Genomic DNA, 26,119 nt, shown 5'->3' with positions numbered 1-26,119 from the left:
TCCACTAGTTCTATATTTATAGATTCTTCAGCAGAACTCTCTGCTTTTAATATGTTTTAAAATCAACTTTAATTTTTGATGCCTGCAAATTGTTCCTCAAACATTTCTGGATAACCTTACTCTGTACTGTACTTGCCAGAGTTTGTTCTTTCTTATTTTCTTCACTTTTGTAGAACTTCAGCTTCCTGGAGTTTATAGCCTTCCCTGTTTTACTGTTTTACCATGCCTTTGCCTCTCAAGTTTTGTTGAGATAAATGGTATAAGCTTGCCAATATGACATCTTCGTACAATCTGTGCTCCGTGCTAAGAATTACCTTTCAGCTGCCTCTTAGCTGTCTTTAAAAAGCTTGCTCATTTTGTGTGGATGTTTTTCATCATGGCAGGAAGAAATTTTGGCTTTTGATGCTCCTACAAAGCTTTAAAATTAAACTCTTTCATTAAATGCTGTGTCTTCAACAGTATTATTACTTATTGGGTACTATATACCACAAAGGACAAGTTCAAGAGTTGCTTTTGCTCTTAGGAGCTCATGGTATGTTTTGTGCAGTGAAGTCACTGATAGGGCAAAGGTTGAAAGATGCACATCATGCAGGTGTGCATGAAATACCAATGCAAATGGGAATAGGGTAGAGGACAGGTACCCTACCTATCTTGAAGCAAGATACTAGAGAGTTAACCTTGTAGTAAATGAACAATACATTGCAAGCATGGAGGAATTAAGATACTAATTGTGAATGACTCTGAAATGGTCTGTCCATGAGAGGATTCCTTCTTAAATTTTCTCATCATCTTTGAGAACCTGTGTTTGGCTATTAATGGACGTTGATGTGTCTAGCTACTCTTAATGGCAAAGCCTATTTTAGCACAGTACAGAAATGAGATTTTCAACCTTGCACACTAGTCCCTGTATGTGGACTGAACTGTTTAATATACCCTCTAGCCTTAGAGCATCCTTTTTTTACTAACCCTGTAGAGAGGTAGATAAAACTTGTTTGCTACAAGCTTTTCTTAAGACTCTAACCCTGTTGTGAGAGATCAGCCAAGCTGGACACTCAGGAGTGTTTGGGTTGGGGTTTTTTGTTTTTAACTGAAGACCATTATTTTCTGTATAGGGTCTTAAAAGGGGTTGATTTAAACAAGTTTCTGGCAGAGTGCTTAAATCAAATATTCATGAGGGGGGAGATATTTCTGCCTTTTCCCGAGGAAATTTACTAGTAATAGCCAAAAGGGAAAAACAAACATCTAAAGATCAGGGGTGCTTAAAATAACATGCTGCACTCCAGATATAGGGAAACAATCTCTGGCATTTAAAGTACAGCAGAACTGAACATTTTCCTTGTTTAAGGGGTGATTTGGTAATATCTGAACCCAGGTAAAGTCTGAGCTGAATGTCAGCCCCTTTAATGTGAGACCTTTTCTCCACTCGTTTTACCAGTAAGTGTGAATACCACTGCCTTCTGGGAGCATAAATCCAGCCATCCCTCCTGTGCGCTTCTGCTGCAGGGTTAAGAGGGGAGGGACGTTTCCTGATCTGCAAAGTGGCTGTAGGCTGTTTAGCAGGGGCTTGCCAAAAGGGTTGTTTAACCCCAACTAGAACTGTCAAAGTAGAGGGGAAATGAACTGCTGTCCCCATGAGACTGAGGAGGCCCAATCTTGAGTCTGTCTCACTTCCTCAGAATGTTAAAATACCAACTGTAGGGTTTTTAGGGTTGCCAATAGGAAAGTCATGGCCAGGGATACATATGGTTCTAGTAGCCTTGTTAAGAGGAAATGCTTTTCCTTCTTAGGAAGGCTATCAAGGGCAGCCCAGAGAGGTTGCTGTCTCCAAAGTCAGATAGGACTTTAACTTGAGTGTCGTGGTTTGAGCCCAGCCGGTAACTCAGAACCACACAGCCGCTCGCTCACTCCCCCCCCTTCCTCCCCCCGCTCCCGGAGGGATGGGGAGGAGAATCGGAAGAATGTAACTCCCACGGGTTGAGATAAGAGCAGTCCCGCAACTAAGGTATAATACAAACCACGACTGCTACCACCAATGATAATAATGATTAGTGAAATAACAAGGGGAGAGGATACAATTGCTCACCACCCGCCGACCGATACCCAGCCCGACCCGAGCAGTGATCTGGGCCTTCTGGGTAACTCCCCCCGGTTTATATACTGGGCATGACGTGCTGTGGTATGGAATACCCCTTTGGCTAGTTTGGGTCAGGTGTCCTGTCTCTGCTTCCTCCCGGCTTCCCCTCCTCCCTGGCAAAGCATGAGACTGAGAAAGTCCTTGGTTGGAATAAACATTACTTAGCAACAACTAAAAACATCGGTGTTATCAGCGTTGTTCCCAGGCTGAAAGTTAAAAAACACAGCACTGCACCAGCTACTAAGAAGGAGAAAAATGACTGCTATAGCTGAACCCAGGACACTTGAGGAACACAGCTCTGCATCTAGCTCTCAGAAAAGCTTGCACCCTGAGCAAGAATTAGCCCACACTAAATCAGAGGAAGCCTCTAGGCTGCAAATTTACATGTCTAAAATACTTATGATGTGGCCTGCTAAAAGAGTTCGAAACTGTTATTAGGATATACTTTCTTGGACTTAAAGCAAAACCTTTCTTTGCCTCAGCTGCTCTATACTTTCAGTAGCTGTCTTCCTCTGATTTTCAAAATTCCTCACATTTTGCTTCCGTGCTGCCTGGCTCTGAGCTGATAAATTGTTGTTGGGGGGGTGAGGGGGTGGTAATATGTTTTGTGGTTTTTTTTTTTTTTTTTTTCTTTAATCCCTGTCACCATTGATTTTGCTGTCTTGGGACACAAGATATGTCTTTTGTCTTTGTCTTTTCCCATTGGCCAGGTTAGATGGCTTTCTGGATTCCTCAGCAGGAGCTCTTGAGAAGGTGGGTAATCAGTGAAAGATGTGGGGCTTAGACACATGGTGGTGTTTAACTCGGACAAAGTAATCTTTGTTCTCCTGCTTTCTAGGTGTTTCTGAGCACTACACAGAGCTTTTGGAGGCAAGTTCTGTGGAATTTAAGTGGGACAGAACAATGTTCAGCTTTAAAACAAAAAGGGCTCAATACATACAGTGAAGCTCCAATTATCAGGCTAACTATACCTTTAGCCTTTTTCTCTGTGAGTTGAGGTCTTTCCCCCACCCTCCCATCCCCCAATGAAACTGAAAGCAGAAGTCCCTATTATCTATATGGCCATCGTAAAGTACTAATTTTTTCAATTTTCAACAAGATGCATTTGAACTTTTATGCTGTAAATTACTGTCACTGCTTCAAGTTCTCCAGAAAAAGATATGAAATTAGAAAACAAACTTTTTGATGCAGCAGCCACTCTTTCCTTATGTATTTTTTCAAAGTTAAATGTGAGCTCTGAAAGCAATTCATCCTGCTTAGCATGTTTTCCAATTGGAACCATGGGGATTAATGACTCATTCACACAATTGGGCTTCTCAGTGCTTTTCCTCACTGAATGCTTCCACTCCAAACATATAAACATAAAAGAAACTGAGGAAATGATCATCTGCAGCAAAGTATTTAGAAAGACAAATGGTTCAGCTTTGACAATTCAGAACAAGAGCAAAGAGTTTCATTTAATGGTTGTAATGTCATTGTTCTTAGTGGTAGCCTTGACTCCTGTGTGGCTGCTGCAGATGCCTGCTTGTTTGTGTGTGAAGTTTTAAATTTGTGCTATGATTGGAATGCTCCATTGATCAGATTCAGCAATCGATGTGGGCATTGGTAATCAATAGGATTTTGATTATCAGCAAGTTCAGAAATGTATTTACCTTATATAAGGAGAAAATAACTCTAATAACCTTTCTCTTAAACTTTTCTCTCTAAGATCAAAGCAAAGAGCTCATTTTCCTGCTTTGCATATGTACTGGGATATTGCACTGAGCTTCTCTGTTTTTTCTCCCACGTGCCAGCTGTGGAAGAATGAATAATGCTGCCAAAAATTACATATGCTTCAGAGTGCTTGCTTTAATGGGGATGTCATATTTTCTAATATTTTATGAAGGCTTGTGAGGGCTTGAAAGCCTTTTACTGCTAAAAATTGGCAAGAGTTATGAAAAAATACTGAGGCACCCACCTCTCGGCTGTCTGACTTTTGTGCATAGCATATGTGCAGGGCTTTGCTGTGAAGTGCACAGACTCCTTGTGTGGAAGTTTCGGGCACCTTGGGTGGCAGTTTGCAGCTACTGTTTAGTGTGCAGAGCTGTGATCTGGACAGAGGTTGTGAATGCAGTCAGGAGTCATCCTGTGCACCTGTTCATCACTGGCCTCTGTCTGCAGAGAGGTCTCAGCTGTGACCCTGACAGTGCACAGACTAACCCCCGCAGCTGTCTTCAAGGGCTTATAAGATAGAAGGAATCCACCACCTCCATGGTGGATCTTTCTCCTCTACCCCAGTAAAGGGGTGGGCCTTGTGTCTTGCAGTTAGAGACTGATTTAATACCTTCTTTGGCCTGAGTGGATTCAGATCTGTTTCCCTTGGGCAGTGTAGGAACTCTCCTTGGACTTGGTTGCTTGGGAGAGTACTTGTTTCATGGGTAGAGCAGGGAACAGCAGAAAAAATATGAGAGTAAATATCCTTGGACAAAGGGCCAAAGGCTGGTACTCTCTGGTCTTGTTCCTTCTTGTAAGTGTATACCTCTATCCTGGAGTCCTCAGACCAGGTGTGAATGTTAAATATTGACAGAAATAAGCTTCATAGGATTGTCTGTTGTTTTTACCTCTTTTAAATACTATTAACCAGGTAGAATTGCAGTTTGTTCTCTGCTTTGAGGCAAAATGGTATTTCCTACATTCCAAACAAAACGTAGATTGGACAGAACAACCATGGATTTGACTCAAATCTGCTCAATAAACTTTAAATTCTACTAGCTCGTAAGTATTTTATGTATATATAAAAAAAATCCCTTCCACCTTCTCCTGTAGAAGGACAGAGAGTTAACTGGAGTCCAGCAAAGGGCCAGTAAGGTAAGAGACTGGAGCCTCTTTCATGAGAGGCTGAGGCCTGAGACTGTTCAGCCTGGAAAAGAGAAGGCTCACTGGTGAACTTATTAATGGTTATGAATACCTGATGTGAAGACGTAAAGACAGACAGGCTCTTCTTGGTGATGCCATGTGGCAATGGGTACAAACTGAAACACACGAAACTACATCCACACATAAAACTCTTCCTGTGAGGATGGATGAAGACTGGAATAGGTTGCCCAGAGAGGTTTTAGTCTCCATCATTGGAGACAGTCAGGAGGTACCTTCCAAGCTCAACTATTCGATTTGGGGTATTGCTTGAAGACCTTTTAATAGGGATATGCCAACTACCCAAAAGCTGAGATGAAGTTTGCATTTATCTTTAGCCACTTAACATGTATAAGGAGTTAAGTAAAACATATCAACTATAGACTTGAATGTATGACTTCACTGAAATTCCCTATTTTAAAATGTTTGACTCATAAAATAAATCATCTGGCCAATGCTTTTGAGTGTCTTGGACTACTCTCGAGTCAAACAATGCTCTGCTGTATCAGTGTTTTATTGTGTTAAAAATCTTACCAGGTTGGTCTTGTGTGTTGGTATAGCTTTGTGTGGGGACAGGGGTGGGGAACAGGTTTAACTGTGCTTACTGGACTTGAATTAGGTGATAATAGCTCCTGGTACTTCTACAAAGGGAGCATTTGTTTAACATGGCCTTGCTTTACCCACCAACTGCAAAGCTGTTGTAGAGTTGAAGCTGCCTGTTATTTCCTTAAGTGGCAGCTATGATGTCCTCTTGTCCTCTGCAGCGTGTTGCCTAGCAGCACAGTTCTTGTGAAAAGGAAAAAAAAATGCTTTGAGACTCAACAAGGTTTTCTTCAGCAGATGTGGAGTTTCTTTGCAGACTAATGACATTGTTCCTCCTTGCAGGGTGTTTGACATTAGCCTTCAGTTCGCAGTACTGTGAATAAAAGTGTACTTCTCAGTTTTAAAAATATGTTTTCAGATCTCTCTGCTGCATATGGGCAACTGAAGAACATGTATTTGTAGGGCAGGCTTTCATCTTTACTGGGAGTCCTTGACGACTGAGAAATGATGCAAGTCTGCAGTGTCTTCTTCTCACTGAGTTTCATTCCTACTGTGAAGCAGCTACTAAGAATCCTTGAGCGGAACTACTGCTAAGCTTAACCTTCATTACAAGATGGACCTTAAGCAGTGAACCTAACTGCTACAGAGTGCATGATACAGTTCTGTAAGATTCTTTTAAAGCTATTAAATAAAAAATGCTAACACTGAGCCCGATGTACAAAAATGTCTTATCAGGGTGAATATTGCAGCAGTTTACAGCCAGGATGTAGTTTTAAACTCATTGATTTTAGCCTTTTTTTATAGGTCATGAGATTCTTAGCTGCATATGGACGAATTAAGACTAAGGAATACCTGTGCCTGACTTGGCTCTGTCCTGTAATCCATCCACTTTCATTACACAGCTGCCAGGCTGGGCAGTTGTTCCACTTTGTGAGTAAATGGCACTCTAAATACAAACCCAGTATACTGTTCCCCCAGATGGTGGAAAGCCTAGGCTTAGCACTCATGCCTGAGAGAATCTAATATTGTACCATTCCAGGCTACAGCATTTTGAGATGGAAAAAAATGGAGGTAGAGCTGAAAGGATTCCAGGCTATATTAAAAATTCATTAATGTGCTAAGAAATCTGTTCTGACCTTAAAATGCATCCCTTGTGCAAGAGGCAGAAGACAGTTACCTCATTCCTTTACCTTATCATCAGGACAAATTTCTGCTAGAGAACTTTGCGAGACAAGAAAAAAACTCTAATCAGAAAAGCAGCTGGATAACATAGAGGTAAACGTCTAGTGTGAACTCGATGCAGGAAACTGCAATTATAATTGCACAAAACCCCCACTCTATTTATCGCAAACTTAAAGTGGCACAGAAATCAAGTACAAGCACAAGTACATAATCAAGGGACAATTATTCTTGAGACTAACTATTCAGGTGATTAAGAAAGGAAGAAACTGCTTTAAAGGGCTTGGGTTTTTTTTCTGTATCTATTTTGAGGACTTACTTAAGAAAAAATACTCAGTAATTTACATAGCTGATATTATATGTTTAAAGAAAAATGCAAACTACCCAGAAGGCTACTGGAGTTTGATACCCATCAATCTTTATTCATACTGGCCCGTTTACTTTTTAAAACACCATTAAGTAGACACACACTGCCATCTAGTGAGCATCTAACACAGCTGCGGTTTGACTTCTGAGGAGAGGAAAATGTGTTGCTTGGAGCAATTAACTTCATACAGTACAAAACATATACAGACTTAAAAATGCTGCACTGAATGCTTTGTCAATTGTATATTATATATAATACAGATACACAGAGCAAAGCTAAAGTATTTTATTAATAATTTATTGTCAGTAAGAAAGACTGGCTAATGGTAATTTTCAGTAAAAACCTTTACAAGACCATTGGATCACAAATATACAGACACTATAAAAACTGTGTCATGGTGGTTTTGGTTCTAAACTGGTATGTAGAGGGCCCCCAACACACTTTCCAAGAAGGGAAAAATTGTTTACAGTTCTAAAATACAGCAACCCATTTAAGACATTTCCATGTAGCAGACCCAGAAGAATATCAGATCTAACCTATGTACAGTTGGAATTGTGTGAATATGTTGATTTTTTTTTTTTTTTTTTTAAAATAATGAAATGTGAAACCTTAGTTTTTTAGGGAATACATACAGTGAAGCCCTGATTATAATAAGTCAGGGTGCTAGTTTTTAATGGCACACTAACACCACTAGTTTCAGTGGAAAACAAATTCACAAAATATCTACAAAATCTAGTTAAAACTATTAAAATCAAAACTGTACATAAAATTTACAAAAAGTAGGAGAAAATTAATTGCATTAGAACTATATAAATATATGCATCATGCTAACATGGAGAAGTGGTATGTGATTTTCTTAACATAGACAATGTAAGTACAAAAAGGATGTTCAGAAATGGCACGGCCAATGGAAATCTTGGAACTGTCCAATTACAGTAGGTCAGGAAATGGAAACAGGCTGATTTAGTGAAATGAACTGCATGATCCAAGGCTGCCATGCCAGTTTAGCTCACTGAAACAAAAGCATTCACTGTGGCTGGGAATAAGAAAAAAAAACTAAAAAAGCTCTTGAAAGTTGTTCTAGAATTGATAAAGTTTGTTAGAGTCCAGGCACTTTTGTTGAGCGTGTCAGACTTCTGTATGTTGCTGGGAATCAAGCGGAGGAATCCTCACATCTTCAAAATGACCATCGTCTCCACTCTCATAGTCACTCATCATGACTTCTGACTCCATTTCACAGCATGCTGACACATCGGAGCATGAAGCTGTGGAAGCATACACAGACATGGACATGTTGTCTACAGTTGGTGCTTCAAAGTCTCTATTGTACCCTAACGTGTAAGGAGCATAAGGTTCTCTGTAACTGCCGTTGACACCACCGGTTGTGGTCTGAGGTTCTGACATGTCTGCAGGATAGTGATGGGGAAGGTACTGATTAAGGTTAAATCTCTGCCTGCTTCTTGCAGAAGAACCCAAGCTACCTACGGCTGGCATGTCTCTGGGTGGCTGTATTGACTCAAATTGGTCGCTGTAGTCTGGTGGTAATGGTGGAAGCTCATCAGGTGCAGGGAAGTCATCAGGTGGAGGCGGAAAATCACTTTCAATGTCATAACCGCCAGGGTAATAGTCTGTATCGATGGCATTCGGATCACTGTAAAGGGGAGCTGACTCTTCAACCACTTCATAATTTGGATACTCTTGGATACCTGGCAACTGAACACTTGGCATCCAGTCTGATGTATCCCAGTGATAACCTGAAAAGGTAATTTTTAAAAAAAAAAAGTAGTATTAGTATCTTGTCTTCAAGTCAGTCTGAACTGAGAAGTCAACACATGTATTAAGACAATGCAGTCACTGTGATTAGGACAGTACTTGTTAATCAAAGAGCAGTTTGTCCCGGTTCCACAAAAGACATTCAACACAACACAACTTTACACTATGCCATGCATTAGATATTGCGTCATTCACACTTGAACTTTTACATTTTCTTTGACATCAAACCTAACATGGGAAGAGCTGTAGGTCACCTATGGAATGTGCTATCACAATATATAGTACAGAACTGTTCACCAGATAGCTAAGAACCAACAGCCTCCCTCGTGCAGCTAAATTCTTAATCAATTGTTGTTGGGTAATTATAGTTAGGGTGATAACAGCTACATGTTTTTCTTAAAAATATATTTAGCACACACAAACCATGTTTTTCTTACATAAAAGAAATAATTTTTAATTGGTAAAGTATCCAGACCATTTAAAGCAACTTTACCCCTTAATTGAATTGTAAAGATAACTTCACAAAATGCTGTTAGCTCTACATTAACTGCCACACACCTCTGATAAAAATCCTTGACTATTAGTAAAGACATTCCACATTCAAATACGAGAACAAAACAGGAAAATCAAGCTTAATCATGCATAAATGACTGAAAGTGATCCTCTCTCAAACTCCCCTTAAATAAGTTTGTATCTGTCTGCTGGAAACTAGATGTAAGCCTAATCTCACTAAAAAAATACTTTTTTCCTCTCATCTGAACACCAAAAAGGAAAATACTACAGAATTGTAAGAAGGTGCAAATCTAGTAAAGAATAATCACTGCAGACAGATGCACAGCAAGCAACTGACAGTAAGTATGTGTTAAAACCAAGTATTAACAGAAATATTTTGGTGAACATCAACAAACTGCATGCAGAAGTCACCTCTTGAATTGCTGAGGTCAGGAACAGCAAAAGACTCTTTAGGTGGCAGAATGAGAAGAAAAAGGAGAAAACATCTGTAGTTAGGAACCAAATATTAGAACCAATGTGAAGACAAACAATGACTGTCACTAGGATGTTCATGCTGCTTTGCTTTTGTCTAGTTTATTTAGCAGCACTAAAGTAGTTTGGTTTTGGTTTTTTTTGTTTTACTCCTGGGATCCTCCTTTGTTAGACTTGAACTGTAAAACTGCTACCGAGTTTATGTACAGCCCACCTGGGACATGGCTGTGTAATGGCAAAATCTGCAGTCTATAGTTTGCTGAAATCCTCTAATCAGTAAATTTAGGACTTCTGCTAAAAAGGGTAACAAGACTCAAGCTGACTTTTTTCTTTCCTTGTACCCCCCTTTGTTTTTTAATACAGGGCTGCATCTATTAAGATGTACACTTTCCAGTATCTCATGCAAAGATGGGCATGCTTCCTGTAGTATCTAGCTTACATATGCTGTGCACTGGGAGACCTGCCTCCCTTGGTACAGCAATCCCAACAACTCAGACTCCGCAGAGAACTGTCCAGTGTTATCTGACAAGTTTTAGATCTCTTCAGGAGTTTATATTCCTTATTCAGGTCTGTAAGGATGGGTGATGCCCATCCTAATGCCAGAATCTTCTCCTAAGAATTGATACTTTTATCTATTCTTGGAAGACTGGAAGGACAGAGATTGACTCCTGAGGGAGGCTCCTTTTTCATTTTTCCTTTTTATTTTCCTTTTCAAGCTTGCCTAGCCCAGACAAGAAAATACTGGCCACACTAAAGGAGACATCAGTCCAAGATCTAAGATTCTTAAAACATCTCTGCCCTTATCTCCAGGAGAAGGTTCTGACCACTACACCTACTTAGAAGATGACATTCTTCATTTTTCTAAGGAAACTGGGTGCAAAACTAAAGCCAACAGGCAGACTGTGGTCTTAACAATTTAGCGCACTTTTACCAAGGAATGGAACCTGATGTGCCCATCTTTCTAGGTGATGATCTGCTAGACTGGAGCTATGTTTTCTCTTGCACTCAGCATTATCAATCTGCACAGAGCTACAACCTTTCCGGAGTAGCAGTGCAGAGAATGAAGACCTGCAACTGTCCTGGGATGAGACTACAGTTCATGCTTCCAGGATACCTCTTGGACAGAACCACTTGGAAAGACTAAAGGAAAAGACCATCTGTCTCAGAATGTGACCTTGCTGAAGGCTTGAGCGAGGATCTCTGCTACTCAAACTGGCACCCTCCTTGAGGGTGCTCAAAAGCAGAACTCTACCCAAGATGCTTTGAAAGAAGGAATGCTTATTAAGAGTAGAAACTTCCAAGTGTTAAGAAGTAGCTGAGCAGAACATCTTTAATTTCTCTACAAATATTCTGCAATGCATAAAATATTTGTATTTATCTTACAGTGATACTAAACCACCAAGCAATACTTTCAACTTTGACTTGAGAACTACATCCACCATTTTTAGTTTCTACCAGTCAAAATCTCAGAGAAAATCTGAATAAGTGATTAAATATTTCCCCTTACAATCTTGCCTCTTCTAGGTTTCTAATTCTCCCTTTTGTAAGTACTGTGCATTACAATTTTTTAGCACTGAGGACTCTGGTCTATACATACCCATCGATTAAATACTATCATGTCTTTGCATTTGTCTACTTTTTTGTAGACAATGTATATGTCTGCATACATTAGACAGGATGTACTTCAAATAATAAACCAAAGAGAGTCTTTAGCTACTATACTTTTATGTTCTTAAAATGGCTTTAAGTAGGACTTAATAAAAAGTAGGGTTTTCTCAACAAACAGGAAACACGCACTATGGATGGTATTTCAGAAGTAACCTCTGCAGCCTCATGGTTGTGAATTACTTGCATATTACTGGAACTTTAGGGATTTTTAAGTTAATTAAAACAATAGTTAGCATTTGTATAGACTCACTGGCACCTTTATTACTACTATTATTTTGTAAAGAGTTATGTTTTCCAGAGTGGTCAGTTCTTAAATGTTAGCAAAGAAGAAATAAAATTCCACCAAAAATGTCTACTTCATCTCTTTCTAACTTCCAAAGACATACTACACACACAAGTATACATGTGTGTACATGTATACACTCAAACATACCTTTTAGATACTGATTTAAGGTTGGGTAAGAAGTAACTACTTAAACTGATAGGGATGTGTATGCCTATATACCTCAAGATCGTATGAGAAAACAGGGAAGTGAATACTGTCATTGGACTACTCCCATTCTGCTCAGCTGGATAAGGTGCCAACAGATGTAAGTGGGAGAAGAAAAGGAAGGAGGGCTGCTGCTTTTTCATCTACATCAGTGTATGTAATTGCCTTTGATGCTGTCTCAATTCTGCCGGGAGCTTTAGTGTGAATATTTTCAGTAGCAAGTAAGTACCAAGATCTTTTTATACCAGTACTTTTTTAACCCCAAGAGATCAGACTGTAAAACCTGTCCACATGGCAGCTACAGCATACACACAAAAATACTAACAGATATACAATATAAACATATTCTTTGTTAAAACTTATCAGAAAGTCCAAGCAAATAATATTTTACAACTCCCATCTGCTAGGACTACATTAACTAGAAGACAAACGTGCATTATTCTGCAAAGCTGTAAATAAATATGAAAAGCATGTATATACCTTCTTTTTCCACCGAGTCAACAACAGCATTGACAAGGTGTATTACAGTCACTACGGAAGCTTGTAAAAGGTATAAAAGGAGCAAATCAAAACAAACCTATAGTTAGTATATCACTTTAAAAAGCATACAGATATACAAAACACTGGGATATATACAGATATAAAAAACACTGTAAAATTGCAGTTAATTACTATTTTATAGAGCAAGATTATTGGTGTACATATACATTTACCCTCTTATCTAGAGAGCAGTTGCATATAATACATAAAATACATCTCTAAATCTGAGTTTTATTCTTGATAAAAATGAAAAAGTACTTGTAACTACTCCTGAAGCAAATTCTGCATGAGCACAAAGCTGCTTTAGTTGACTCAGGATTTCTGAAATTTGCATAAACATACCATTTGCATAATACTTCATCTAACAGCAATGAACTAAAGCTCTTCTAAAGGCTTGTGTTGCATGAATTAAGGAGTATTGCATTAGGCTTTGCTTTTAGACTGAAAACTACTCCCCCACTCCAATATAAAACCACGGGAAGAAATTTTCACTGAAATGAACTAAAATGCTAGAATATGAAAAATATCTACTGAAAACTTCTGTTGCTGACCTGTTTAAGTTGTGTGTGAATAGTGGTATCACTGTAGGAATACCAAATTCAGGTTGTGACATTCTTATTTAAAACCAGCTGAAATGAATGTATTTTTTATGTCTTCCCTTTCCCACGATAGATACTTTTGGAAGGGAGAAGGATTTACTCTTATATAGGGTAAGATGAGATAAGCATATGCAATTTGTTTGCATGGCTTAGGGGTCAAATTTCAAACTAATAAATTCAGAATCTACCAAAAAGGAGGGAACAATATCTATGATGCTACAGCTATTTATCTTAAAATGATGTATTAATGAGTAAACAATACATGACAAGAAATGTGAGTAGAGAATATGTGAAATATATGGGATGGAGAGGAGGGGAGAACCACATGTACTGCACAACACTTTATACCACAGGAAAAAAGTTGAAAGTTGGTATCAGGTCTATGGGTAGAATGATGAGTACTGTAAGCATACCATTTTACTTTCACCAATCATTAACACATATGTTTCTTTTCATGCTGTTGAGAACAAATCACTCTACTTCATTGAGAAGCAGAATGGTTTTTATTCCTAAGCTAAAGCAATTTCAAATTCTTTTTAGCATACAGAGACAAAAGCAGAAATTGGAATAGGGAGTCAAAACACCTTAACGTAGTGAATTAATTTATGAGGCAACTGTGGCTTTGTCCAATCAGTCTGAAATGTTCCCGAATGCACAGATGCATTCATAGCAACTGTAAAAGTGTCTGTCATCACAATGGAAAAGTAAAAGACTTCCAATTAATAATAACAATAAAACCCCAATATATATATGCTGATTATATTTTGATGGACTGGATTTGTGATCAAAGTATATTTTTATATTGGCTTTTTTCAATGTATGAATTTTTTTATGAATTAATTTTAATCATGGTGAAAGCCAAATATACTGTTCTACTATAACAAAATCCTTTTTGTGCAGCTTCCTTCATTACTAAAGTAATCAAACTTACAAGCAGTCCCTTAAACTCTGCTTTCACTCAGAACTGATCTGATCCATATGGGAGCTGAGGTCGCAGCAAGAAAAAGAGAAGGAAACAAATGAAACTGTAACACCAGAAAGGTTTTTACTGAGAGCTGAATGTCAAAGCGAAAGTTATGTTTGTGCAGAGGCCATTTTTACATTTCACTGTATTCTTCTATCAGGTGATAACTAACGATTACCTAGAAAAGCCTCTCAAATTTGAACACATATTTAACACCTTTTAAACACAAGGCTCTGAACACCTGGTGCTGTTTTCACTACTAACATTCTAACAGCAGAATGATCATATAGAATTTTAAGGTAAAGTAACTAACACGAAGTACAATACAGGCAAAATACTTAAAAAAATTAACATATTGGGGTATTAACATAAGTACAGATATATATTAAATAAGCTATTATTTAATATATATTGGATATATGTAAGTCCTACTGATACTAAGAGATGCAAAGACAGAACAAATGAACCTAAGGGGCAAAACTGTATTTTACTTACCATTGTCATCACATGATTCAGACTGAAAGGAGCTGAGAGACTGGACCTCAGACATGCTTTCTCTAGCACTGTAAGGGTGGGAGTTCTTTTCATCCAAAGGCTTTTTTGAAAGGCAGGGGTCAAGATCTACTACTTTACCTGAAAGAAAAAGTGGTGAGATGGTTATTAGATTCTAGATTAGAGTCAATAAAATTTAAGGCTGAGATCTACACATTTTTACAAAACTTGATAGAGTACAAAGCCTGATCAGACTCAAACCCCAGTAAAGTCATAATGCGTTTTGTAACCTGACAGGCACAGATAAAGACTGTGCACTCACAATAAAATTGTAGAAGCACACACCTTTAATAGAAAAGTAATAAAATAAGAACATTTCTTACTGTCATAGTCAAAATCCCAGCTGGGTTTCTGTATTGAATCACTGTCTGAAGGAGAGTTGGAGGGAGGTGGAGGTGGCAAATTTGGTGCTACGCTGCAAACAGCTACAGCTTTCCGATGACCATGTACAGAATCTGGGTTAAAAGTACTAAACTCTGGGTGCTCGGGGATAGCAGACCCTTCAAAAGAATTCCTGTCAAGATTGTTCCTGGAGTCACTTGGAATGCTTGGAGTGTACGAAATGGGACGAACAGGAACCTGTGGTGGGATGTCAGAATAGATGTTCTTATTCAATTTTGCATCAAAATAAGGTCTTTGCAAGAAAGCTGTTGTAGCCCCCAGCTGCTTGTCTTCAGGTTCTGGCTGATGCTTCTTCTTTCTACTAACCACTTTGCGGCAAACAACAAAAACGACAACTAACAAGAATATTCCTGCGATGAAAACAATGATCCCAATCACTTCAGCTAAGCTAATGTTCCAAGATGTTGAAACGTATTTGTTAAGAACAATGTCTGTGCAGTGTTTTCCTCCAAATCCATGGCTACAGTTGCAGTGATATGAACCGTAAGTATTCTCACAAAGGGCACCATTAAGACATGGGTTTTCTATGCATTCATCGACATCAGTCAGGCACCTACCAGAAAAAGAGCAGAGCAATGATGGTTAGTTTACATCGGTAGTCTTTGTTCTAGTCTCCTTGCTCTCAACATATTTAATATGTAGTACTATACACTACTAGGCAATTTGCTGTTTTATCAGCATTCCAGATTTCAACCAGTTTGAACTGTTAACTGTTAAGTAATACTGTTAAAAATTCCGTATATGCGGAACACTACCTACCTTTCTCCACGGAAGCCTACTTCACACTCACAAACAGGTCCATCCAAACTGTCAATACACTTGCCACTGTTTTTACAAGGATTGTCTTTGCAGTATGGACCCAGCTGGCACCTGCAAAGGTAAAAACACCCCAAACCATTACTTTACTGCAAGTGAGTATATAGTGTGGGATTCAGGGCTATGTGCGACATCGGGCCTGGCATTAACTTCAACTAACTGCAGTGGGTTTCAAATCTGAACTTTCAGTAGAAAACAGATAAACAAGAAAGCAGAAAAAGTGTTACATTTATAGCTTATTCTCTAAAGGGATCATTGGTACAATAAACCATACAAACATACCTTTGCCCTGTATATTGTCCTCGGCACTGGCAGATAAAATCATCACTGACCGGGATGCAAGTACCACCATAAAGGCAGGGGTTGGAAGCACATGGGTTGACACTTACATCACAGTGAGTTCCCATAAACAAAGGTGCACACTTGCAGTAGTAACCTGAAATCAAATACAGTTTTTTTGAAAGACACACATGGCTTTGCAGGATTTAAGATAAAATCCTCTCTGCCCATTCTTCAGATAGAGAGGATGAGAAGAAATAGAAATATTTTTATCAAAAGACAAAGGAGAGTCTAACAGTAAGTTTCTTTTTGAATATGACTGAAGGATAACTTCCATTCTCTCAGAAAACTCAAGCTTGTCACTGGATTCAGAATTTTTGAAGGAAGACTCTAAAGTAGACAGTTAAGAGGACTGACCACAGGTATTGATACTGAAGTTAATCCCCACTTTGTCTGATGGTCTTAGTCTACTTCATACCCCAAGGAATTGAGTCTAGAACACAGGCAGACACATCCTTCCTACCTGCTCAACAATCCTACCTGTGGAACAATCTGTTCCACAACTCTCTGGGAAATCAAGAATTATTCAAAAAGTAATTTTGTCCTTCAAGGCAGTAAAGTGGAAAAGCAGTTTTGAAAGCCAAGAGCAGAAGAATAGAGCACAGCTTACCTCCATTTGACAATGCATTGCAGATGCCTCCATTCTGACATGGACTGCTTGAACAACCTTCTGTGGTAGTCAGTAAGCATCCAGGAGTCACATCTACAGATTCTTCCATGTGTGCATAATTTCGTGGTTTACTGTTCAGGGGCAGCTCTTGTCCATTAAGTACAACAGAATCCATACAGCCTCTGAAACCATTGCTAACCTGAGGGCTTCTACCATGTCTGGTACCTTGCTGTCGAATATGACCACCAAAAAACACATGATTATCTAGGTTTAGTGTCCTAAGTGTACCAGGAGCAGTACCAGAAGCAGTATGCACCCTATCCAGAACAAGTCGTGCGTAATTTCCATCCACTTCAAGAGACACTGAATGCCACTGGCCATCATTTATCTGAATGCTCTGAACAGAGACAATCCCAGGTCCACTGCCACAATCAAATTTGTATTGCAGCCTTCCATGGTGAATCTACAGAGAAAAATCACAACATCAACAAATGGTCTGCATGCTTAAAGAGTACAAAATATGGATGCCTATAGAAGTTTGTCTGCTGGAGAGACAGGATGATGGTGGTGTTCATAGAAGGCTGTGTAATGACATTGTATTCTAAACAGTCACAGTGATTGTGATTCATTCCATATGGTTCTTTAAAATATATAATTTGTACAATTTTCCTCTAGTAATGAAGTCTCAGATCATCATCAAAAGATTACAATACCTCAAGACCTTTCATCTTGTGTTTTAAGTGACTTTTTCTGTATGGACTTAATGAGTATTATAAGCAAATAAATGTAAAGTTGTAGCTAATTCAGGGTGGTTTTTGTTTTGTTTTATTTAAAAAACACTAAAGAAAACTATTTCCTTTTACACATTATAAAAATTCTGTACAAGTTTGTCACCTGGATGTATAACAGACTCTACCTTGCAGGTAATTCTCAATTTTAATAATTCTACAGAGATGTTATAATTCTATCTTTTAATTTGGCACAAAATATAGTAAGAACATGGTAAGAAGAAAAGAGAAGGAGATATGCACTAAGAGATTTTAATATACCTCTAAGATACTGTAGTCTGTTCCTCGAGCATACATAACAACTGCATGAGCAGAGTAAGTCCTAAGTCTCATTGCCAGCTTCATTTCCTCTTTGTTCTCATTTTCCATGAGACGGTATTTCACATAGCTGCTCCCACTAAATGTCACAGCAGAGCTGGCTGATGCTTAGGAATATGAAAAAGCACAGGACTGGAATCAAATTTATGTTTGGAAAGTAATATGTTTTTTTGCAGAGATTTTTAATTTCTTACCAGGACACTGTCCGACTTGGCTGTCTTGGCAAACACAGGTGTATTTTCCTTCCCTTGGATCTCCTAAACATTCAGTACCTTCAGGGCATGGGTTTTCTTCACACACACTATTCACCAAGGGGCATTTCCCTTCTGTAAAACAAAACACATTATTTCTCTTCTGTTGGTGGTAATGGTATTTTGTGAAAAGGGACACTTAAGCGTACTAGCTGAAAGTAACCTAAATGATATTCCTATCAGACAAAGAAATGAAGTAACAGTTATGAGACATGACTGGCACAAACACAGATGAAACAAATGGCATATATAATTACTCAAACAATTCAATTACCTGAATTTGGCAAATGGTGTTGTGGTTTAAAGTTCACCATTACTATCATACACCATAAAAAAATCAACATGTAGGTATTAAATATGGACAGAGTGGGCTGGGGAGAGCAGGATAAGAGAGTGTCTGTATTTCAGACAGAAAAGGAACAGGCTTTAAATATTTACTTAACATGTGCAAATTCACCCACCAACATGATTTTAACGTCATAGTTTTAAAAAGAAATGTTGTTTTCCTTGGAGCTAAAGACAAATTAATCTCCTGTTATAAATCCATATATTTATACGTATCTTAATGAATATTCATTTCCCAGTTCACCCTGTCATTCCCAGCCAAGTTTGGAAGCTGTGTGGGCTACCCCTCTAAGCAGAAACCAGAAGAATTCAGGTACTTTGCAAGAACTTACCTTTATGCATACAGGACCGAAAATGGCTGGCAATTTAAAACAGGCAACAAAAAAGGGAACTTCCTTCATAAAATGGAAAATGAAGGTGCAGCTATAAAAAAACAACCCTCCCATAAGCTTGTATTATGTAAACTCTTAAAATGAGGTAATGAGAAAAGAAAGAATTACTCCCTACTCTGAATAAAATTAGGCAAATACTGCAGTGAGGGTTCAGGACATTCTTAATCTTGTCCTGTAGTATAAATTTTCCCCTGTGGATTATGGCTGTTCAAAACCAGAACAGTCTTTTCAAGGATATTGTTTTCCTTACCGCTTTTCTTACCTTTACAAAGACAAACTGCTGTTCTGTGATGACGGGGAGTGACAAAACTCAACCTGGCTGTGCTGTGGGTTGACATGATGTTCTCATCCACTGTTACCTTTTCTTCACAAAATTTCAAAGGACAATCTAGGCCTGCACAAAGCTTATGGAAAACATCAATTATCCGGACACCCAAAATCTCCTCTAGGTCAGGCACAGAAGAGTTTATCTTGTGGAGCAAAATTCTCACCGGATGCTGAGAGCTACCAGACTTTTCAATATGCAGGAGGACATCAAGATTTGAAGGAGGATCAGAGGGCTGCAAACTAACAATCTGGATATCATTTCTCCTCACACCCAAGATGTTTCTTAACGCTCTCTGGAAATTGCGCCAGTAATCACCAATGAATTCTTCAGGGGCAAGGTTTGCAAAGCGTATTGCAATGCTGTGATTTAGTAAATCTTGTGTGATTTGTCGGATGTGCACAGTAATATCAGCTGCAGTTGCAAATTTTCCATCTGTAACAGTGACATTTAGGAGGTACTGTCCTACATCTAAGCTTTTATGTGCTATTAGTTTGCCACCGGTACTGGAAACGGAGAACAAGGATTCCATTTTGGGGTCCAGACTGTACGTCAGAGTATCATAAACATCTTGATCAGTTGCATGAATTTTTCCAATAACACCACCTGAATATTCTTCTCCAAAGGCTGTGATAAAGATTTCTAGAGGCAGAATTGCTGGAGAATAAATGCTTTCCTCAATAACTCTAATATCAATGTAAGTCAAAGATGACAATGGTGGTTTTCCATTATCTGCCACCTAAAGGAAGATGAGGATAGAGTTAGATTTTTGTGCTGTAGACAGTACAGTTGTATTTTTCTACAAAAAAAAAAAAAGTCCCTACAAGAATATGGTTTATGTGGATTTCACATTGCAGCTCCTGACATAACTGTAAATCCTGAAAATTTAAAAAGCTTATGTAAGTAGGCTCATGCAAACATGTTTTTATGTCTTCCAAGATTAAAAGGCTACAGCGCTCTTAATATCTGGAAACACCAGGAAGCCACTAACGCTTCTAACAAATTCAGAGGAAATGCACAGTAGCTAATTTCAGACAGCAGATGGTGCTTGAAGCTTTTTTATTTCAAGCATGGAAACTCATTACAAACTCAAAATGAGTCATGCATTAGAAATTTACAACATGCTTCACCACAGTTATTAGGAGATGGTCTTGAAGACATTCTAAATGCAGTATGCCAAGCAGTACTTCAAAAAGAAAACAATACATGTAGAGAGTTACAATTAATTATGTTGTCTTTCATGATTTATGATCATGGACAGGGGAAAAAACCCCACCTGTAGTGGTACTTGCTTCAGACAATTAAAATAATTGTCTTTAACAGAATCAGCCTAATTCAATTTTAAAGCCTGTTTAAACACCATATCCCCTGTCCTCCACTCCTTTTTTACAAAAGCATACACTGTTGTCACACAAAGAAGGGACAAAAAAAAAAAAAAAAAGGAAAGTGAGAAAAGAGCATTCTCTTGGGTTTGCTTCTTTCTTTCTTTCTATTTCTCAGTTCTTGCTTCCCATTTGCCTTTTCCCCAGAGCTCTTTCCCATTTACTGAAAGTGAGACTATAGAAAGGGGCAAAGAACTGGAGAGATCTGAAGGGACAGAAGGGGTATATAGAGTTCAGAAGGTATCCTGCACAGTTCAAAACATTTTACAATAATTTTACAATTACTACAGGTAGTTGATACACTTTGAAGATTTATGCAGAGAAGCTGCTTGTGACTTTTCATACAAGTTTAAGCAAAAGAGTTAAAACTCCAGGCATAAGATTATCTGTGGATGTGCACACAATCACAGCATTTTTAAAAGGTAACGCATGTCTCATAGAAATGCTTGTCTTCATCCGTTAATTCCAAAAGACAAGCATGGCTAGAAACTTGCCCTCTAGTTACCCAAACCTAAGTAACAAGAGAGAGTGCTCCAGCTCAAGTTGGCAAAGTTTTGTTTTGCCTAGAATTCTGGCTGGAAACAAGACAAGGCAGACAGTTTAGCTACAGGAGAAATGCCCAAGGGAAACAAGAAAGGGTTCAAAACAAATGGGCAAGCAAAATTAAAACAAATGGACAGCAAGCAGGAAAGAAGAGCCCCAGGAGAAATGATTTTTCAATAGTGCAGATATTTAAAAATCTGCTGTGGTTTTAAACTAAAGACTTCAGAGTGTGGCATAAAGGACTGTATGACTCATAGCTGAAGATTTCACACACTAATACTGTGAGACATTTGTTAATGGATAATCTATTTCCTTTGGAGAGAAGGAAAGCAAATGTGAGTGGCATGCACAGGAAAAGTGGCTGTTGGGGAAAAAATCAATCCTTATTTCTATTAAACCCACAAAAGCAAAGAAAGGCTTATGTTAAGTAAAGTTTTTTGGTGGTAGTGAGTGTGTGGGGAGTGTAGAGGAGGGATTATGTGTGGGGTTTTGTTCGGATTTTTTTGGTTTTCCTAATGAAGGTATTCCTGTAACATAAGAAGACCTCTGCCTCAGCAATCCATTCAGAAAGCAACTAAGGTGAAAGCTGTCAATACTGAAAAGCACATCAGTGAAGGTCAGATAAAAAAAAAAAACAAGTATTGAGACATGATACACAGCCATTAACTTATGAGCTGCAAAATGAAAGTGCGGAAAGTGTAAACTTGAGAGGATGCCTTCCTACAGCCTTTGAAAAATTTTTCTTTTAAAGGAAGAGGGGAAGAATGTTTTTCCACAGAAGTAATATATCTATTTTTGTGTGTATTATTAGAGCTGAAGTCATGTGTTATGGAAATGCTAGTATTAGTCTTGGATGCCTTCATCCTCATGTATAGTGACTCACGAAGGAGAAGATAACAGCAAATTGTAGCAGTGTGTCTATTTAAAAAAGCTATCATACTATAAGATGACAAATGGCAATTAAAAGACTGTGACATAGTTCCAGAATTCAGGCAGGCAGGGAACTTGTAAATCAAGGCATTAAAGAGTTCCAAAATACTCAAGACTGGTTAGTACAGCACACAAACCCCATACATTAGTATAGTCCATTTTAATGATTTACAGACTCTGAGAAGCCTTTGTTCCAAATAAGTACATTGTTTAGCTAAGATAGTTGTTTAGCTACTGGATGCCATTAAAATAGCCTTTATTCATTCTCTAGAAAAAAGGTACATTTCAAGTGCTGTGCTAAAGAGAAGACAGCTGAAGTACTAACAGGCTGTTTACAAGCATCCTACAGCCTAGGAAGCGGCTTAGAAATACAAGAATTGCATGATTCTACCTAGAGGAAGGTGTTAGATAGGTGCCTCATACTTAAGAAAAGGCAGTCACATTAGGAAGGGCCAAAGGTGCAGCTAAATAATGAAATGTGAGAAAGACAGTGTAACATTTTACATAGAACAGACATAATTGCCCGTGCATGCGTTCACGGGAATATGTTTTAGAAGCAAAATAAATAGAAATTACTGCTTAAAGAAATGTAAAATAAAACATATGAATCTTATATTTCACTGATGGCACATACAGGAAAAACACTGCTGTTTTTTCTTCCCTGAACAAAAACATTACTTTGGAGAATTGGTATAGAACTTGGAAAGCATATTTGGCAAGTGTGACAATACCTGGCTCTTCTGCTGTTCTGGACTCATGCAGCCTAGGAAGGGCAAGAGATCCATCACCTAAGTACCCTGAAGGGTAATCTGCCCCACCATTAATTAGCAGATCACTACTGAGAAAAAAATGGCTAACAAAGGAATGACACACTTCCCTGCCCCATTTTTAATCATCTCAATTCTTTAACCTTAAACTAAACTACATTTAAACGGAACCTTTATCTATGATGATTTTTATACTGGCTATATGATGCTCTGAGCTCCTAATAACATGTTTTAGTGACTCAAGCAGCAAACAACAGTACTTGTAGGAAGTTTTTTTCCTTTCCTGAAAAAAAGAGATAGACTTTGTCTAAACACGTCATGATTATTATCCAAACGTGGACATAACTCAGCACACACTGATGCAGACAGTACTGCCCTAGATCTCTGCAAGTGTATGCTTACTCAGAAATTATCTGCAATATTACATCTGAAAGTAATTTGGAGATTGAAATAAATTCCTTGGGTAGAATTAAAGGTAACGATTTTTCTTAACACACGAATCTTGAATGAAGTTAAAGAATTAAGGCCAGCTATTTTTAGCCTAGCAATTTTAAGTCCCCTGTTCACAGCTTCTTATTTTATAACTGAATTAAAAAGGACTGGATAAAATTAAAAAAATTGGTTTGAACTTTTTTTGAACTTTTCTAACATAAGGTTACAAAAAAGTATTTTAGAGAACTTAGCTATGTTTAGGTAACCTAAATTTTTTGGACATGGGCTGGTCTTTTTGCAATACAATGGCAAATGTAGGCATATATTACAGCATTTCAGGGTAATTTTTGAGTTTTATGCCATGCTTCCCACTGCAAGATTCTGAGATCTCCAAGTAGTGCTGCAAGTTGCAATGCTATGACAAAGGTCCAATGACCTGGTTTTCCATAATTTTTCTTTAAAAAAAGATGTTTTCAGTTGCTATTGGGTAAAGAATGTGTTACTATAGAAAAACATTTCAGTACTGCCATGATGTGCAACTTTCAACATCCCTGTTTCCATTGTATCAGCATAGTCCAGCTCACATCTTCAAGGGTCAAAGCAATAGTGGCCAGAGGAAGTCTGCAGCCAAGAGCAGATGGCTCAAGGGACCTGTTCCCTGCTGGCTTTTCCAGCATCCCGCATGAAAGGCAAAGGGCTTATCAAGGCCACTCACCCCATTAGCATTTCGCTTATACCTTCCCTTATTGTGAGTTTAATTAAGCTGTTACACCTGTGAAGATTTCCATTTAAACCAACAGATTTTGTCTCTGAAGATGTTACCTCAAGGTATGTGAACCAAATGACTACTTGGCACGTCAGGATCTTGCAAAAGGAAGACAAGGGGTAGGCAGGAAGAAGCAGTCAACTGGGCATACATGGGAAAAGTTAACTAAATACTTACAACGCAAAACGACCCAGAGGCAGCACATCCTACCTTAACATGGAGTAAATAGTGATCCCTCACTTTGCGATTCAGTGCAGCAGCTGTTGTCAGTACTCCCTGCTGGGTAATCTGAAAAGTGTTCTCTTCATTTCCGCTCAGGATGGTAAAGAGAAATGGAGGGCCATTGTGAGAAGAATCCTTGTCTGTCACCACTAGCTGCAGCACACTAAATCCAACAGGCTTATTTTCCTATAAATGAATAATACAATTACGTTGGTTTTGTTATAACTGAGGATATTGCCTGATGATTTCTTTTTCACAACACAAAAAAATAAAGAATACCAAATTACTGTCAAACCAGTTAATCAGTGTAAGAGAAATCAAAATGACAATATTGTTTAAGGATAAATATTATCCTTGTAGAATAATGATGAAAACAGTAAAAGGATAAAGGCAGTACATTTTTAAACTTTGTGGGGTTTTTTTAACTTTATCTTATGATATTTTTAAAAGCAGCTCAGCCTCAAAACTTTACGTTTTCCACTTTTGGTCTGAATTAAGATTCCTCTAGATTAATTACCAAGTCATCAAAGACTTCAAATTTAGCTAAAACACCTGTTAAGATTAATCCAATGCCTTTGTTGGGAGGATTAGAGAAAAAACACTCTGCCATCTGACCCCCTGTGTCCCTAATTAATGTTCTGACCACAGTTATGGCTGCTACAGCCACAGTCCAATTAAAATATGAAATCCAGGTTTTAATATTTGCATCATAAAATCCCTTCATGTTTGCATCATGTGGGTGCCTGAGGTTTCATGGACACTTCACACACCTTGGTCAATCATGTATTTGATACAACCGCCCCCCTTACCTTGTAACAGATAATCTTAACTTGTAGCACCTCTCCCAGAATATTCAGGCTATACTGTATTGACCAGATTTTTTACATTTATACACACACACACGTATTTTAAATGCAAAAAAAAGTAGAAGTCTTACTGTGAAGGCTCCTACAACAAGCATACTCTGTTCTTGAGAGAGTAACTCAAGTTAATTATCAGATATTGCAGCTGAAGCTTTATTTCCCCTTCAGTAAAACAGAGAAGGACCATCATTTTAAAACACAGATATTTACATTTGGACATCTAAAGTAATTTGATTTTCGTAATAGCTAAGCACATTTCCAACTGTGTCCAAATATGTCCATCTCCAATACATCAGGAAACGCACACTAGCATTCTTGGGCAACTTCTCCAGCTTTTTCTCTGCTACCCTCATATTGGGACAGGCTGATACAAATGAACTGTAAAACACGAGGTCTTCCTTTTTAATTGAGTAAGGGAAACATCACAGACATTGGCTATATAATCTACAGTTTTAGGGGCTACATTAATTAACATTCACTTTAAGAAAGATTGTAATTGGGGAAAGCAAAATACTGGTGACAGCACACAAACATACGAATCTGCTGTTTCTTGTTTGTTTTTTTTTTAACAAACCAACCAACCAGTAAGATTCAGGACATCTTACTTGAATACACTATATATGTTGGGTAGAGATATATCACCTTGTCCTCTTTTGGCAAGCTGTCTTTACAAATTACATACATAGTCTCAATTGCCTCAATAGGTACCTAAACTATCTTTTCCTAAGCAGTAACTCTAAGATTAAAAATAAATAGCAAAATTATTATGTATTTTAACCTACTGTATGATGCTAAGAATGTTATAAATGCAGTCTATAATATACATACATGTACACACAAACTACGTGAAAAAGGAACATGCTCAACTTGCAATGTAAGTTTCTAAATAGACTGTATATTATGAATTTTGTAACCCTTAACACTTATTCAGGTAAGCACTCTC

The 26,119-nt window shown here is 38.1% G+C and overlaps 1 protein-coding gene across 6 annotated transcripts in view; it reads right to left on the bottom strand.

Moving 5' to 3' along the window:
- Positions 1-7,144: 7,144 nt before the first annotated feature.
- Positions 7,145-26,119, bottom strand: part of FAT1 (FAT atypical cadherin 1) — a 114,397-nt gene continuing 95,422 nt past the window's right edge. For 2 of the 6 annotated variants that reach the window (XM_030492285.1, XM_030492288.1), the window contains 12 exons: positions 24,302-24,499; positions 19,209-20,010; positions 18,153-18,284; positions 17,902-18,065; positions 16,853-17,315; positions 16,186-16,339; positions 15,847-15,957; positions 15,009-15,640; positions 14,629-14,766; positions 12,511-12,570; positions 9,813-9,848; positions 7,145-8,869 (listed from right to left, as the gene is read on the bottom strand). In XM_030492285.1, the coding sequence (XP_030348145.1) occupies positions 8,244-8,869; positions 9,813-9,848; positions 12,511-12,570; positions 14,629-14,766; positions 15,009-15,640; positions 15,847-15,957; positions 16,186-16,339; positions 16,853-17,315; positions 17,902-18,065; positions 18,153-18,284; positions 19,209-20,010; positions 24,302-24,499 (3,516 nt within the window). In that variant the 3' untranslated portion in view covers positions 7,145-8,243. Of the gene's footprint in view, positions 8,870-9,812; positions 9,849-12,510; positions 12,571-14,100; positions 14,155-14,628; positions 14,767-15,008; positions 15,641-15,846; positions 15,958-16,185; positions 16,340-16,852; positions 17,316-17,901; positions 18,066-18,152; positions 18,285-19,208; positions 20,011-24,301; positions 24,500-26,119 lie in introns of all 6 variants that reach the window. The other 4 variants (XM_030492289.1, XM_030492290.1, XR_003992281.1 and 1 more) reach the window with 3 other exon arrangements.

This window comes from Strigops habroptila, chromosome 7 (assembly GCF_004027225.2).
Source record: "Strigops habroptila isolate Jane chromosome 7, bStrHab1.2.pri, whole genome shotgun sequence".
Taxonomy (NCBI): Eukaryota; Metazoa; Chordata; class Aves; order Psittaciformes; family Psittacidae; genus Strigops; species Strigops habroptila.
This window is presented reverse-complemented; position numbering and strand designations above follow the sequence as displayed.